The sequence below is a fragment of the Medicago sativa genome, chromosome 7 (assembly GCF_051527215.1).
Source record: "Medicago sativa cultivar Bolivia chromosome 7, Bolivia_mono, whole genome shotgun sequence".
Classification (NCBI taxonomy): Eukaryota; Viridiplantae; Streptophyta; class Magnoliopsida; order Fabales; family Fabaceae; genus Medicago; species Medicago sativa.
The window spans coordinates 18,498,657-18,513,885 of NC_140755.1; the positions used below are offsets into that span (position 1 = coordinate 18,498,657).

The window sequence follows — 15,229 nt, forward strand, 5'->3', positions numbered from 1 at the left end:
ATTGAAAATTGAGGGTACATTTAGAAAGAGAAAAAGTCAGGTTAAATGAACTGAAAGAGATTATTTTCTTTATATATAGTATAAATATTGTATATATATGTAATTTTATTCAAAATTGAAATAATTTTAAACAAAATTTCATAAAAGATATTGTTTGAAATTTATACTGCTATGAATAGAGCAGATAAACGGAGCACACAGTGATCTTCTGAACGCCAGTTTGTTGACAAAAACATGAAATTGTAAACGCAAGCCCAACCGAACTGAATAAACCCTAAAACAACAAATAAACCCTAATTGAAGAGTAAAACCTTTTATGTACGCATTCGCGATCAGAAGGTTACTTTTCCCAACGGCATCAATTCAGGTTTCTTCCTTCTTCTTTTCATTCTCAAGTCTCCACAAATGGGTTGGATTTTTATTTTTCTGTTTATTGCATCCATTATCTATGAAGCACGGACTCCGACACGGACACCTGACACTGGCACGGACATGTCGAAACCGCCAATGTAAAAAATATAAAACACCGACACGGCTACATATGTCTTAATTTATTTATAAACAGTCTAAAATGCAAATCAAAATACATACATAAGAATTTAACTTGAGCAATTTATTTCATTGAAAAAAGTTCTAAAACAATATACCATAGTATTTGACCTTTATTTATTTATCTACTATCAAAAAAACCTAAAAACGTTGTAATCAACTTTAATTTCTATAACCCCGTAATTGATCAATATTTATTGACACTTATATAACTCTTGTATCTACAATATGTGTAACCAAGAGAGGGGAAAAAAAAGTGTTTCAAACATTTTTCTAAGTTGTCTGACACGGCTCGTATGAGTGTATATAAGTGTCGGACACCGATCTAGAAATGTCGAAGTAAACAAAATAACAATTTTAATTAGGACACCGGTCTTAGTTGTCCGACATGTGTGGTATGAGTATCATAGAAGTGCCGGACACCGGCGCGTCTAGTCCTAGACGTGTCCGTGCTTCATAGTCCATTATCATAAAGTTTATCTCTTTTTTTTTCTTTCTCTTAGTTGCATATTGTTTTTGTTCTTTTTTTATTTTTCTCTTTTTCAGTAATACCAAGGTTATAGATAAACAGAATAATTAAACACTTATAGCATAAACACTTATCATTGTAAATGTTTATGCATAAGCTATTTTTTGAGAGCTTATACATGCCATAAGCTTGTTTCCATAAGCTCTCTCCAAAGACTCTAATACAAATAGATGTCTACTTTAATATGGCAAATATGGCTTGTTTGTATAAAACAACTTCATTTGCAGCTTATCTTACGATAAGCACTCTTGTATAAATTATTTCTATAATCAAAAATAATTTTTTTTTTCATTTAAGATATAAGTTATTCCCATAAGTTATTTTTAAGAGCTTATGTAAATAAGATGAAAACAACTTATGAACATGCCGTAGACAGTTTCATATATCCTTTGAAACAGTCTCTCAAGTACTTAGGCCAGTAAAGATATTTAAATGGAGTTTCTGTCTGTACATTATGCAGGTAAATTTACGGTGGAGAGTTTGTAATTGGAGTTTTCTATTTTAAGTATCTTTGCCCCAAACACTCCCTTAAATTATTTCACCAGTTAGCTTTACTTAGCAATGGGGAAGTTAGATTGGGCTAATTTAGAAGCCTATCCTCTTAGTTTGGTACTTGATAAGTTGGAAGAACACATAGATCATGTTAGGTTTGGCGTGGTGTGCAAGAATTGGCTATCAATTGCAAAGCTTAACCATAAAAATCATCAATTTAGGATTAATGTCCCACCTTTGTTGATGATCCTCTCATACATAAATTATCGTATGCTTATAATATCACAGAAGAAGAAGAGATATTTGTTGTATAGTATTCTTAGTGAGAAAGAGTACCCTATTCAGTTATCCCATCCTTCCATCAAGAATATGAGTGTGTGTTTGGGCTTTAGCCATGGTTGGCTTGCATTAAAATATGATAACAAAGCCATAACACTAGTGAAACTTTTCAAGTATAGTGTAGCTCCCATTAGTTTGCCACCTCTCGAAAATATCAAGAAGGTTACCTTGTCTGCTGACCCGATTACAAGCCCAAGTGAGTATGTGGTTGCAGCGATTTACAATTGTGGTCGTCTAGCTTTGAAAAGAGCAAGCCAATCATTTTGGATCCGTGTAGACATAAATGAATTGTGGTGCACTAATGTTGTATTTTATAAAGGTCTGGTATTTGCTGACAACCTTGGACGCACCATTGTATCCTTTAAGTTCAATAATCCTCCTTGTGATGACTCAAATGACCCTAATTTTACTTACTATGAGAAGATAGCTAGCACTAGATATAGTGTTCCAGCCCAAAGCTATGGTGAAGGTCGTTATTTTGTGAAATCGTTGAATGGAGACATATGGATGGTGAGAAGAAATTTAATCGATCAGTATGACAAGTCCTCGTATAATTTTGATGTTTACAAATTAAAACTGGATGCCCAGAGTGGAAAACTTGAACAAATGAACAAACTTGAGAGTTTGGAAGACAACATTTTATTTGTCGGAAACTTTGGGGATTCAATTTCTTTGTCCGCCTCTGCTTTCTCCAAGATGGAAAAGAATTCAATTTATTTTGTTGATGAAAGTGATAAAGATGGTATTGAGTTACATATCTATAATGCGGAGGATGGAAGTGTTGACAGTCGATCTTTACCCCGTCCCTTCAGGAAGATGCTACATTTTTGGGTTCTACCACAATTTCAATGGGATTGACCGGTTCACCTTTAAGTTAAGTATTTTAATTAACGATCCATTCAATTTTTTCTTAAATGATTTGTTTTTTGTTCCTTTATCATTGATAATGACAAAGATATTGTATTGTATCATTTTATATGCTTAATTCTATTCATCATTTGTTTGTTTTTTTTTTGTTTCCACGTGTAACGGCTGTTCTTATTCGATTGTGATTGTCATGGTGGAGTATTGATGCTTACTTAACATCTGTGATGAAGTTAGAAGCTTTATCAATGTTTTACATTAGGGGCCATATTTAAGCAATCACAAAGTTCATGGTTTTAAATTGCGGTCTGGGTTGCAGGCATTGCGGTCGTTGCAGTGTAAATTTATAAATGATCTGTTGTGGCGTGATGCAGCTATTGTGCCCACAATGTTGCGGCTTACGGCGTACCAGTGCATATAAATGATATTAGATTAGATGACTGACACAAACTGAAGATAGTTTAAATTCATAAAAAATATATATATACTCATGCGTAGAGTATACACACATTGTGGTGCTGCACAAGTACAAATGTACTATTTTTTGCACATATAAGAAAATAATCATATGATCTAGAAGATAATAGATATACCGGTTAAGAATTAGACTCATCAGTGACATCTGTTTCATCCCCCCAAAACTTTTTTAGCACTTTCACACTCCTGTTAGCAGCTGTGTTTGGAATGTATGGAGCAGGGGGCGTCGCAAAGGGCCTCTTATCCACACTCATAAACTCAGCATATGAGGTAATTGGGACAGGCATGCAAGTAAAACCTCTATCCTTTAGGTCAATGCCCGCGTTTTCTTTACACTTTTCTGTCACAGAAGCACCACCACCGAACCTTTTATCCGAGCCTAGATAACTCCCATCAATGGAAACTTGCTCAGCAACCGTTAGAACTGGCATACTAGCCCAAGCCTTCAGCAATGATGGGTCCACAACTTTTCCTGAAGACGCAGTTACTGTCACAGAAGGCTCGTTCTGAGCAGGAGCAGAAACCTTGGAGCATGTAGTAGGCTCATAAGAACCACCCACTTCTGAAATTTCTTTTGGAATGTCTTTGACAGCCTTTGGCGTGTCTAATAAGACTTCTAAAGAGTCCCTGTCATAAGCTAAAGGCTCTCTATAGTGGCATCAGCAATAGAATACAATTTGGTTTTACTTATCCGTAAGAAATTTTGTCACTATAGAATATAATTACAGAGAAAATCCATAGGAATAGAAAATTTTAGCCAAAAATTTCTTACGTCGGTCAAAACAATTTGGTTTTACGTACGGATTTTAGTCATAGGTATAGAGCCTAATCAGAACTTACCAATGTTTTTACTTACGGCTCTTTTCCGTCACCACAAACTTTAGCGACACCTAATATTTCGTTGGTATAGATACTAGACGTTATTTTCAAATTCCTTTCCCTTTAACATATAGAAAGAACAAAATGATCCCAATTTAACCAAACACAACTCAACAAAATTACCCCGTTTCATTCAAAAACCAAGCCAAATCAGAAAACAAAGTCAACATCAAACCTACTTCTGCCAAATTTCACAAATCGAGAAGAAAGATTTTACTATCCTTTGCATAACAATATGTATTTCAGTTTCTATCAAAAAAAAAAAATATTGAATTCACATAGAATCGTGTGATATTAGAACCGTTCAACAAATATTATTGTTTTAAGTATAGAAAAGTCATTGTCGGGACCAAATTAAAATTCCATTTAAAATACATCTCAAATTAAAATTCATATTTAATTCATATTTTGTTAAAAAGTTCTTTTTTTTTTTTTAGAGATTCTTATAATATTTTAAACATCCATGCAAACATTAATTTTTTTTTAATAAACTAAGATAAATTATATTAAAGCAACAAACAGTTCCTCAAGCACAAGATGTGTTGGAGGACACTGAAAAGTGAGAATTACATAACTGTTAGGCTACAACTAGCCGGATAGAAACCATAAAAAAACAATTACACAATAGCTTGTAGACAAAATAAAGGATTCGGCCTCCAAAAGGGTTAATCAAAATCGAACAAAATGTAATACGATTTCAACCACCAATACGTTTGGAGTTTAACCTTTTTTGCAAGCGCCTCAAGTGGTACATCTTGTTGTGAAAAATCCTCCTGTTGCGATCTTTCCAAATAACAAATAACACTGATATCCAAATAATGGTAAACACCGTCCTTAAATTTTTGGAAAAGCCTCCAAGACCACGAAACTGATTTGAATGAGAAAAAATATTGCCATGATAAACTGAATCAATTCCTAACCACTTCAAAACCAAAAGCCATATGGGACCGTAAAAATCACACTTAAAGAGCAAGTAATCTCTGTCCTCTAACACACCACACAGGGCCGCACAAGAGAGTTGAGAAACATCGAGAACATTTCTCTTATGCAGATTATCCTTAGTAGGTAGCATATTCATAAAAAGGCGCCATACAAAGATATTCATCTTCAAAGGAACCGATTTGAGCCACAAAAACGATTAAAACCTTCAGTTAGGTTGTTATCAACCGCTGTTAAGTAAGAATATGTTGATTTAACCGTGTAACAATGAGACGAAAGAAGCTTCCACACCCACCTGTCAACCACGCCATCCTGCAAAACACAAGAAGACAGCTGATCCACACACTCCCCAACCAACCCCTCCTCCCAAACAAGTAACCTCCTCCGCCATTTCCACGCCTGTCCTCCAACCCCCCCACCCTAACTCAAACATCTCCTTAAAATAACAAGTAATTAATAATACAATAATTGATGTGGTATTTTCTATATTAGTTTTATATTTTTTTTTACCAATATTAGTTTTATATATTAACAATATTCTTTTATATAAGTTTTTACTCATAGTATGTTAATAATAATACATAAACATATTAATATTTTGTATTGTTTATTAATATATTATTATTTCTAATTTATTAAATTCAAAATTTGTCTTTGAAGGAAATGCAAATTTTTATTCTCTTTGTTTTCTTTTTAATATTTTGTTAATTTTCGTTGATTGTAATGAGATACTCATTTTAATTTTTTTATCATATCTAATTTTTGCTTAAGGACATTGATGTCGTTTTATAAATACACATATTTATTTTTTCTCTTCTTTTTACTTTAATTTTCTCTCATATCAAACTACTAAATAATATTTTATTTTCAATTCAATTTTTCTTCTTTAAATATATTTCGTCATCAATCAAACAAAAAACATATGAAGTAAATTGTCTCAATTTATTTTTCTTCTGAACTAAAATTTATTTATATTTCCTCAGCTCTTAAATTGGGTCTCATAGTTTTTCTCATTGACAAAATTGAACATTACTCTAAAAATAAAATATCAAAAGTAAAATTTTCTAGCAACTATCATCAACATCCACCATATATTGCTCATTTCATTGTCTAAAATGCATTATTTATTGGTTTAAAAAAAAAAAAAAAAGGTTTAGATTCTATATATTCCTCACCATATGCGTGGTCCTTTCTCCATGCTCTTAATGCTTACCATTTCACACACTCTCACATAGGCATAACTACTTAGACATCATTCATTTCCTCATCCGTACTTGTTACCATTACCATATTTCAATTGAGTAAAGATCTTCTCCATCTTTTAGAATAAGTTAAATATGTCATTTAAAAAGATATGAACACAAGAAAATAGATAATGTATCCCACCACTAAACGCATCTCATTATTATTTTATTTTTAAAAATATTTTTATATCTTTATCTCTTTAAATAGAATAAATGAATAGATTATCTATCCTTCTAATTCTCTCTCTCGCACACAACAATTAACAACATTACATACATGATACATCACATATATTAATATATATAGTCATCGCACACACCCTTTTATTTAATATATATTGTTTTACTTTTAGCATCCTTACTCGGTGGAGTGAAGAGTGTTTTGTTTCCAAACATAACACTACAACAAGGTATGCTTCTCTTCTTTTCTCTTCCTTAATATTTTCATATTTTTCTTCAATAATTTTTCTTCTTCTTACCCTTCATTGTTTTTGAGCAGAAACATCAAATCAAGAAAGGGATTATGGGTCTTGGAAGATTGGTAGGAACACTAAAATCCAAAATAAAGTCTTTGAAATTGAAGAAGCCATATGATAAGATGGAGAAGAGTGAGAGTATGAGAGTGGAGATAAAGAGCAGAAAAGCCAGAAAGCTTATTGAAGAGACTCTCAAAATTGCTGATTCACCAAAGACTAAAACTTTCAACTTCTGATGCTACTTTTCTACCTTAATCATGTTTGATGTATGTAGCAAACATCTTAAGGTTCTTTTTCTTTTCTTTGTAATTTAATTAAATTTCAATAAGATAAACAATTAGCTTTTTATTTAGCTTTTAGTCTTTCCATCAAGAACATGCATCCACCAAGAGCTCACAATCCAAGCTAGTTACAAACTTAGTCTATGTTTTTTCCTTCATCAATAAAAAAAATAATAGTTTATGTTTGGGATGACATCGTAATTTTGTTAAAGTTATGAAGTGTAAAACTTGCGAGAATTATGAATGCTCGATGTGATTCTGTAAAATTCATGGTCAATGTGAATATGAATTTTAGCATGGTGAATAGGATCGGTTGGACTATCATGGCCAAGTCAAAGAATAACTATTGATTTAATAGTAATTAATAAATGTAATTTTCAAGATTTAATACGACTGATATATTGATCATATTGGATACACAATCTCAGGTTTATACGAGACAATTTACTTTTTAAGTTTATCAAATAACTGATAAATTTGATTTAAATTATAGACCAAATTAGTACTTAAATTATTCGGTGAATCTAAAAAAATTATTTTCTTATATAATAAGAAACTGATGTATTATATGTTATATTTTGACACTTTTATTTGTTTAATGTTCAAATTAATGATTTTCTGGTCTATTAAGCTTAAGCATCACACATAAGATTGGTACTCCTATTAAGCATGCAAAGAACTTGCAATACATGGCTAAATTGGGTGTGACACTCTATATGCATAGATAAAAATTGAAGCTAGTAGAAAATAGCATGGTAATAAAAATAAAATGGATTAAAGAGTAAAAAAATTGAGGGGGAAATATTTGTTTTTATTGTGAGTTGTGGATATCCATTGAGCACCGATCGTTTTCATATTTATTGCGTATTAACATCAGGTCTGTTTTGGTTGGACCATCTAGAAAGAAGAGTACAGGGGTAATTATGTCACATTAACTCTTATTTTTGGTTTATATATAGGAGTACATCACTTGAATGGAAGATAAAAAACGTTTAAATACTTTGAAAATAAAAAGTTTGACATTTGACATTACATCATCAAGTGTAGACATCTTAAATTTAATGGCCTAGCTAGAAGTCTCATCAGTTTGGGAAGTGGTTAATGCTTAGAAATGAGAATTAATGAAGGAAAAGAGAATATCCTACGAGGATTATTGGATACTCATTTTTAAAATGGATTATTATGCTTTTTAAGTTTTTTTCGTTGCTCAAAAAAAAAAGTTTTCTTTTTCGTTAATTTGTTTTTTTTTTTGTTATGATAGAGATATTAAAAATGAAAATAAAGTTAAAAGAGTTTAACTAAGAAAACTACTCACTGCAGTCATAAATACTCCCTCTGGTCCTATTTATAAGAGAAAGTTAGGTTAACAAAAGTTAATGTATGTGGACTGAATTTTTAACTAAATACATCAACTTTTGTTGATCTAAATTTCTCTTATAAATAGAACCGGAGGGAGTATAAGAGAGGAATCTTTTTTTTTAGGTTCATTGAATAATGAATGAATATAAACTATAATATGAACTAAATACAACATTTATTCAATGAACATGAAAAAATTATTTTCTCTTAAATTTAGGACATGAGGGAGTAAAAGCTCCGGAGTTGTAGTTTGTTTTATTAATTGGAGGATTAAATATGTTTTTTTATATCTATGAATATTATAACTTTGTATTTTACTCACTCTAATTTTATTTCTTTTTTAGTCTCAAGGTTTTCAGTTCATATTATTTGTCCATACTTTTAAGTCAGGTCATGTGTCTGCTTTTAACAAAACATGAATTAAATATAAATTTTTATGTGTCAAAAACATAAAATTTTATATTTAATTCATTTTTTTAATTTAAAAAATATATTGGAAGTGAGAATATGTCATAAAGATCAGTGTGAGGCTACTGCCTAGTTATACTAAGGGTTAGAGTTTTTTTTTTTCTTGAAATGTCAAAGAGTACCCTTAGGGTATTGGTTAAAAGAATTAAAATAGAAAAAATGTATTAGGAAATGAGAAGTTATGAATTTAAAAGTCAAAAAATTTGTTGATTTCAATGTCAAATTACTATTTTTGGTTCTTTAACAAGTGTCATTATCGAACTTTTAGCATAGCCCTTTTTTTAATAAGATATTTTTAGAAGTCAATTTTAAAAAAAAAATAAAGGAAATAAAGGACAAGAGAAATAAATTAAGAAGTCTTCTGCCAAAATACTTCGGAGCTATCCGTAAGTAGAATATGATTTAACTGAGAAGGGAGAGAAATCCATATGTTCAAGGAGTCGACAATAGTATCATCAAACATAGTCAATCGATCAACGCATTTGATGTCTTTTCTTAAGATATGAGTAAAAGAGACCACCTAAGAAAGAAAAGAGAGCTTCAAAATTAGGGAAAGTAAATTTGCGTGGGGATGAAAATCATTCCACTTAGTATCAACGATCAAACAAAAAGCTAACTAAAAGTCAAATTTCATTATGATAGATCGGTAACCAAGATTTCAAGCCAATTGAAAGGCTCTCAAAATGGCCAAAAATTCAGCTAATAAGTTTTGAGCTCTACCACAAGATCCAAAAAAATCGTAAATCCAAATTCTCCAATCATTTCTCAAGAAGCCTCCAAAACATGCATTACCTACGAGAATTAACGAAAGAAGAGTAGTTCGTTTACTTTAAAATAGCCTTCAGGGGGTTTTCAGCGAACCTGACATGCTTTATATGCCAAATTAACTAAAAAGGTACGAATATATATTGTGAAAAAAAAACATTTATATTTACCACACCAGTCTACTTAATTAAATATAAATAATATTTTTTTAGAAAGTTGAACTATCCCATCAAAATTGACACCGGGAAGAATTGAACTTAAGACTTTGAGATGAGCACACTGCAAGACCACCAAACCAACCGAAGTGGGATTTTTTTTTATTATATTGGATTTTATATTTTAATTAAATTATAAATATTTTAATCTTTTCAATAATTTAAACTTATTAATCAAAATTAAAAAAATCATATTCAATGTAGTATTATAGCTAAAATTGAAATATGATACAATTTAATTAGTATACTTTGTCATTATACAATTGTTTTACACAAGGATCCAATAATGTGACATATTCATATAAGGTTTTCAAAAGACCATGTTTATACTTGAAAATAAGAAAAATATTAACAAATGTCTTTACAAACCCTAACTCATTTGGTCTATTCAGACTCTATACATGAGTTAAACATTAAGCAAAGCTGAAATATAGAATCTATCCATTTTAAGGAAGTAACGTACACCCTCCGGTCATTATTATAAGCAAAAAACTACATTTTAAATTCATTCATTAAATGATGTATGTGGTTTATAATAAAGACCACATACATTATTTAATGAATGAATCTAAAATGTAGTTTTTTTGCTTATAATAGTGACCAGAGGGTGTACGAATTTAGGGTAACTAATCTTTTTTTTTTAAACAAATAATTGCTATTTGATTCATTGTTTTTGAATTTAATTAATATCTCTTATTAATACATTGAAAAACTGAATCAAGTGATCAACATGCAATTATAACTATCCATATCTCTTATTAATACATTTTTAAATATACAATGAAAAACTGAACAAGTTACACAATTGTTGCAGCTAACACCTAACTAACAGTAAAAGATATAATTGAGATATTAACCCATCAAAATGAACGTCCACGCAGTCCATGGCTGAAAAGAGTATAGGTTCAATAATCAAGAAGGTATCAAACCAAGTGTGAAACATCCCATATTAGGAAGGATGAGAAATAAATAACAAGAGATTAATAAGTAGTTATAATGGTCAAGTAAGAGTGTTGATTGAATTATAGATTGTGGGGCTGCAATATTCTCATTGTTTGTCATTTAAGGTTATACACTTTTTAAGAAAATAAATATAATTTTTTGAGAGGAAGAAAATAAATATACTTATTTTTAGGTAAAATAAATTTGTAAATAAAATGCATGAACAAAAAAATCGTAATTGTGATAGGAGTTAGTGGAAAGCTAATTACCATAGTGTAATGGTTATACCTTTATTCTTTTTTATACTTTTTTTTAATTACTGATGACTTCATGTGAAGGGGAATATAATATTTAATTGACATTATTATTAAATAATGAAAGGTGATCTAATTGTACATTTTAATGATAGGACAAGATAATATTAATTTTTATCCCTAAAAAAAGATAATATTAATTTTGCAGTTATACTATTTTACTTATTTATTAATAAAAGTAAAAGTATAAATATTTTATGAACAAAAACTATTTGTTGAGGGAATATGAACAAAAACTATTAAAATGTATATGATAATTTAAAAAAATAAATGGGGAATAGTTAATTATAAAGCTAAAAATAAAATACCGTTATTAGCAGTTAGTGTAGTGGGTAGCCACCACACAAAGAGAAAGTGAGATAATAGAAAAATGCTGGATGGTGCGAAATACTTTCGCACATATCACGCGAAAGTACCAATGTACGCACAATTGTTAATATTTTTGTTTTGATAAAAATTAGCTTAGTTATGCACCAGGAAAAAAAAACTTGTAGTTATTTGAGTGTTGTTAATATTGACGGTGTACTCGGTGTTATACTTTAGTTCAGAGAAGATAATTTGGATATGGTTCATAAGGTTTTAATTATTTTATTTTAATTAAATAATAATACAAATATTAATAATAATAATAATAAAGCTAGTTTGGTTAAAAATAGCGAATAATTGATACATTAGTTTACTATGGATGGCTTTATAGCTATGAGATAGTTGATAAACTAGCTTATAGATGATAACGGTAAGTTAGTTGACTGAATTTGCAGTGTTTGGTAAAATTACGATTGAATTAACTTATAAATACGAAATGACATAAAAATGATATATTTAATTAATTTTATTTTGCAATTAAATTTGTAGGGGTAAAGTTGAGATGAATAATGATAAGCTATAATCTTTAAAGTATAAGATTCTTAAATTAACTTATCAAAAAAAGACATAAACTAGAAAAAATAAGTTATAAGCTCGTGATGAAGTGACACTTATTAAACATATCTTTTTTTTTAGTGAAATGAGCTTATAAGAGCATCCACAATGGACACACCCATTTTTGGGTACTTAAATGGGTCCCACACGTACACATCACTCTTTTATCATTTTTTAATAGTAGTACCTAATAAGCACTCAATCCCTCCAACCTAGATCTCACATAAAGTTCTTAAATGGGACCCACTAATCAACTATCAATAACTTTATATCACTACATTTCAATTTTTTAATATTAAAAGCGTGCAGGTCCCGTTTAAAGTTGGGGGTCTTAAATAAGACCTCGGGTTTTAAGAGACCCCCAAAAAAAAATTCCCCAATGGGGGTACCTATTAGGTACGGTGTCTTAATTGGTAAAGACACCACCATTGGGGATGGTCTAAGACATAAACTATAAGCTTAAAATCATATCTTACCAAAGAGACCGTAAGAGTTAAATATGTTTAGTTCGTACAAAATCATGAGCTTTCACGTTTAATCCTTCGAAAAACATTATTCACTTTTAGTCCTTATTTGCATTTTATAAGGACTATGTTGAGGACTAAAAATATACATTTTCTTAAAAAGTTTTCAAAATCAAGGTTGTTCTCAAAAGCTGCAATATTATGAATGACTAAAATAATCATTAAAATTTTATAGGAACTAAACTTAAAAATTTATAATTTTACATGACTAAAAAATATTTTATCCTAATATTTATAATAATTTTTTGAGAGGAATAATAAATATAATAATTTATGGATTTGGAAGTAACTTGGTGTTCATGCTTTTTCAATTGCGGATTTGTACGCAACTTGCTTTTAATTATGTTATCATGCTTAGCGGTATAGTAAGAATACATGCTTTTCGTGTGACTTGTGCGAAAATATTTCGCACCATCTAGCATTACTCGAGATAATAAGGTTGAAAATGTCTGATATGGAAATTGGCTACATGTGAGCCATATGAGATGTGGGGATGACGATGAAGATAGGAAATTGTTTCTGATTTGGCTATTATTTGCACATGAAATTGAACTCTACAATGCATATAAGGAGACTTTGTAGAAGAAAATGACTTGAGATAGTTGCTTACTCCAAAAGTAACCAAGTCCAAATCAATATACCTGCATCACATATTATTTTTTATTTTTTTATCAATAATATTTTTTCCAAGATTGTGATTGGTTACTAAATTTATAAGGATGGATAGATATTTTAATTTGACAAAACTTACGTACATTACCATAGGTAAGTGATTTTTTGCAATGTAAATGTTCTTTACGTAACTGTATTAGCATCATTGTCTTTGAAATTTCAATATTTATGCACTACCATTGAAATATGGTATTTTTATGAGTTTAATTTTGACAAGTTTCCTCTCAATATTTTTTTTTTAATTTTTTTAGTTTATGGTCATCAATTAACTTCATCCTTGAATATTTTGAAATGACAAAATTGTCTTTCAATTTATTTTAAGTCTATCAAATGAACCCTTGTGTCAAATCTAAATGTTAGACACGCCGACATGTAACGTTGTACGTTGGTATGCTTCTCTACATCACATTCAAGTATGTAGGACAACTTTAACAGATGACTCATTTGATAGATGTGAAACAAATTGAAGGATAACTTAACTATTGCGAAATATTCAAGGACAAAGTTGACATATGGTAACAAATTGAAAGACGGAATAACTTATTCACTCCAAATCTTTCATTCAAAACAATAATATGGTATTTTTATGAGTTTAAGTTTGATACAATATATACGATTGTGAATGTAAACACTTTTAAATTGTCTGCAAATCATTCGTGACTTTAGAAATAGTTACGACTAAAGTGAACTATTTTATTTTAAAAAAAATTGAACGTTATAATGATTATCAGTAGTGTAAAAAATCTTTACACCAGCATGTATATGAATTAAATTCTATTTTTAATTTAGCTAAAACACATCTTTTCTTTTTTCTATGGTCCAATTAACCACCAACAACTCAATGTGCACAAAACCAAAGACTGCTTAGATACATCCAAGACAGAAATAGAGTTTTATTACAACCATAGGCCATACCAGGGTACTTTGTGAGGGCAAACCAGAAAACCAAACTGGGTCCTAGATTATGCCCTCCCCTTGACCCCTTGAATTTCTGTTTGAGGCCACTTTGTCTACCCTGAACATCAGTTCAGATGTGTATATCTAGAAAAATCACCAATTTTTGTTCTTCAGAATAATTTGTACGGCTCAGATGCGCACTTCTGAAAACATGGAGGGTTTTTTTAGTAGCGAGGGCGTGGAGAAAGAAACACACATTTCTTTTTCAATTGGGTCGTTAGAATTGTCGACTTGGATCACATTCTCGAAAACTAGCTCATAAGATAACGTTAACCAAATGCATATATATATATATATATGTTGCACAACCCAAGAACTTTCGAAATGTAAAACTCAAATACAACTTTAATATCCACTCTCACGTCTAACTTGAGTATGAGTCCAATTTTCACATGTGTTACACTCTGAAATCGTGTTAAAATACTTGGAAACAACTAGCTTGTGAAACCAAAATCCAAATCCATTTAAAGCAACTGTCGCCTAATTCAAAACAATCAACAAAAGAACAGACAAACAACAACATATTATGAACCAGCAGAAAGCAACTCTACAGGATGTAAGGAAACACATTTTGGTTGTGAATGTTCTCATAAAATGAGACAGTGGGGGCCATGTGATCCAAACACATGTTCTAGTTGGAATTTGAATCATAATTCAAAACAACAACACATGTAAAAAGAAATTACTTTTCTCCTTTTAAAATTGTTCATTCCATTGATCCATTGGGAGTTAACACACGCTGATATTTTTAAGATCAGTTGACCTGAATTAAAAAGTGATTGAACCGATCTAAAAAATGTCGGCGTGAGTTAAATACCGTTGAAAAATGCCGAACGTGAGTTAACTCTTGCTGAGTCAACGGAATGAGCAATTTTGAAAGGGAGGCCAGCAATATTCATCTAAAAATACTTGGTATTATCACTATGATGTAATTCTAATTGTACTAAATATATTATCACATGCACACTTCACATAGTGATGAGGAGTCATACTCAACCTATCAACGAAATTACAAAGACAAAT

At 30.4% G+C, this 15,229-nt stretch overlaps 1 protein-coding gene and 1 long non-coding RNA gene across 2 annotated transcripts; both read left to right on the plus strand.

Annotated features, from left to right (window-relative positions):
• The first annotated feature begins 971 nt into the window (after positions 1-971).
• LOC146904775 (putative F-box protein At5g55150) lies at positions 972-4,105 on the plus strand. Its single transcript, XM_085730033.1, has one exon. It carries the CDS (start codon positions 1,640-1,642, stop codon positions 2,765-2,767), a length of 1,128 nt encoding a protein of 375 aa, XP_085586159.1. The 5' UTR covers positions 972-1,639; the 3' UTR covers positions 2,768-4,105.
• Positions 4,106-6,211: 2,106 nt separating this feature from the next.
• Positions 6,212-7,262, plus strand: LOC146904776 (uncharacterized). The gene is made up of 2 exons (XR_015020446.1): positions 6,212-6,722; positions 6,812-7,262. It is a non-coding gene; the product is annotated as an uncharacterized LOC146904776 (long non-coding RNA).
• Positions 7,263-15,229: the final 7,967 nt, after the last annotated feature.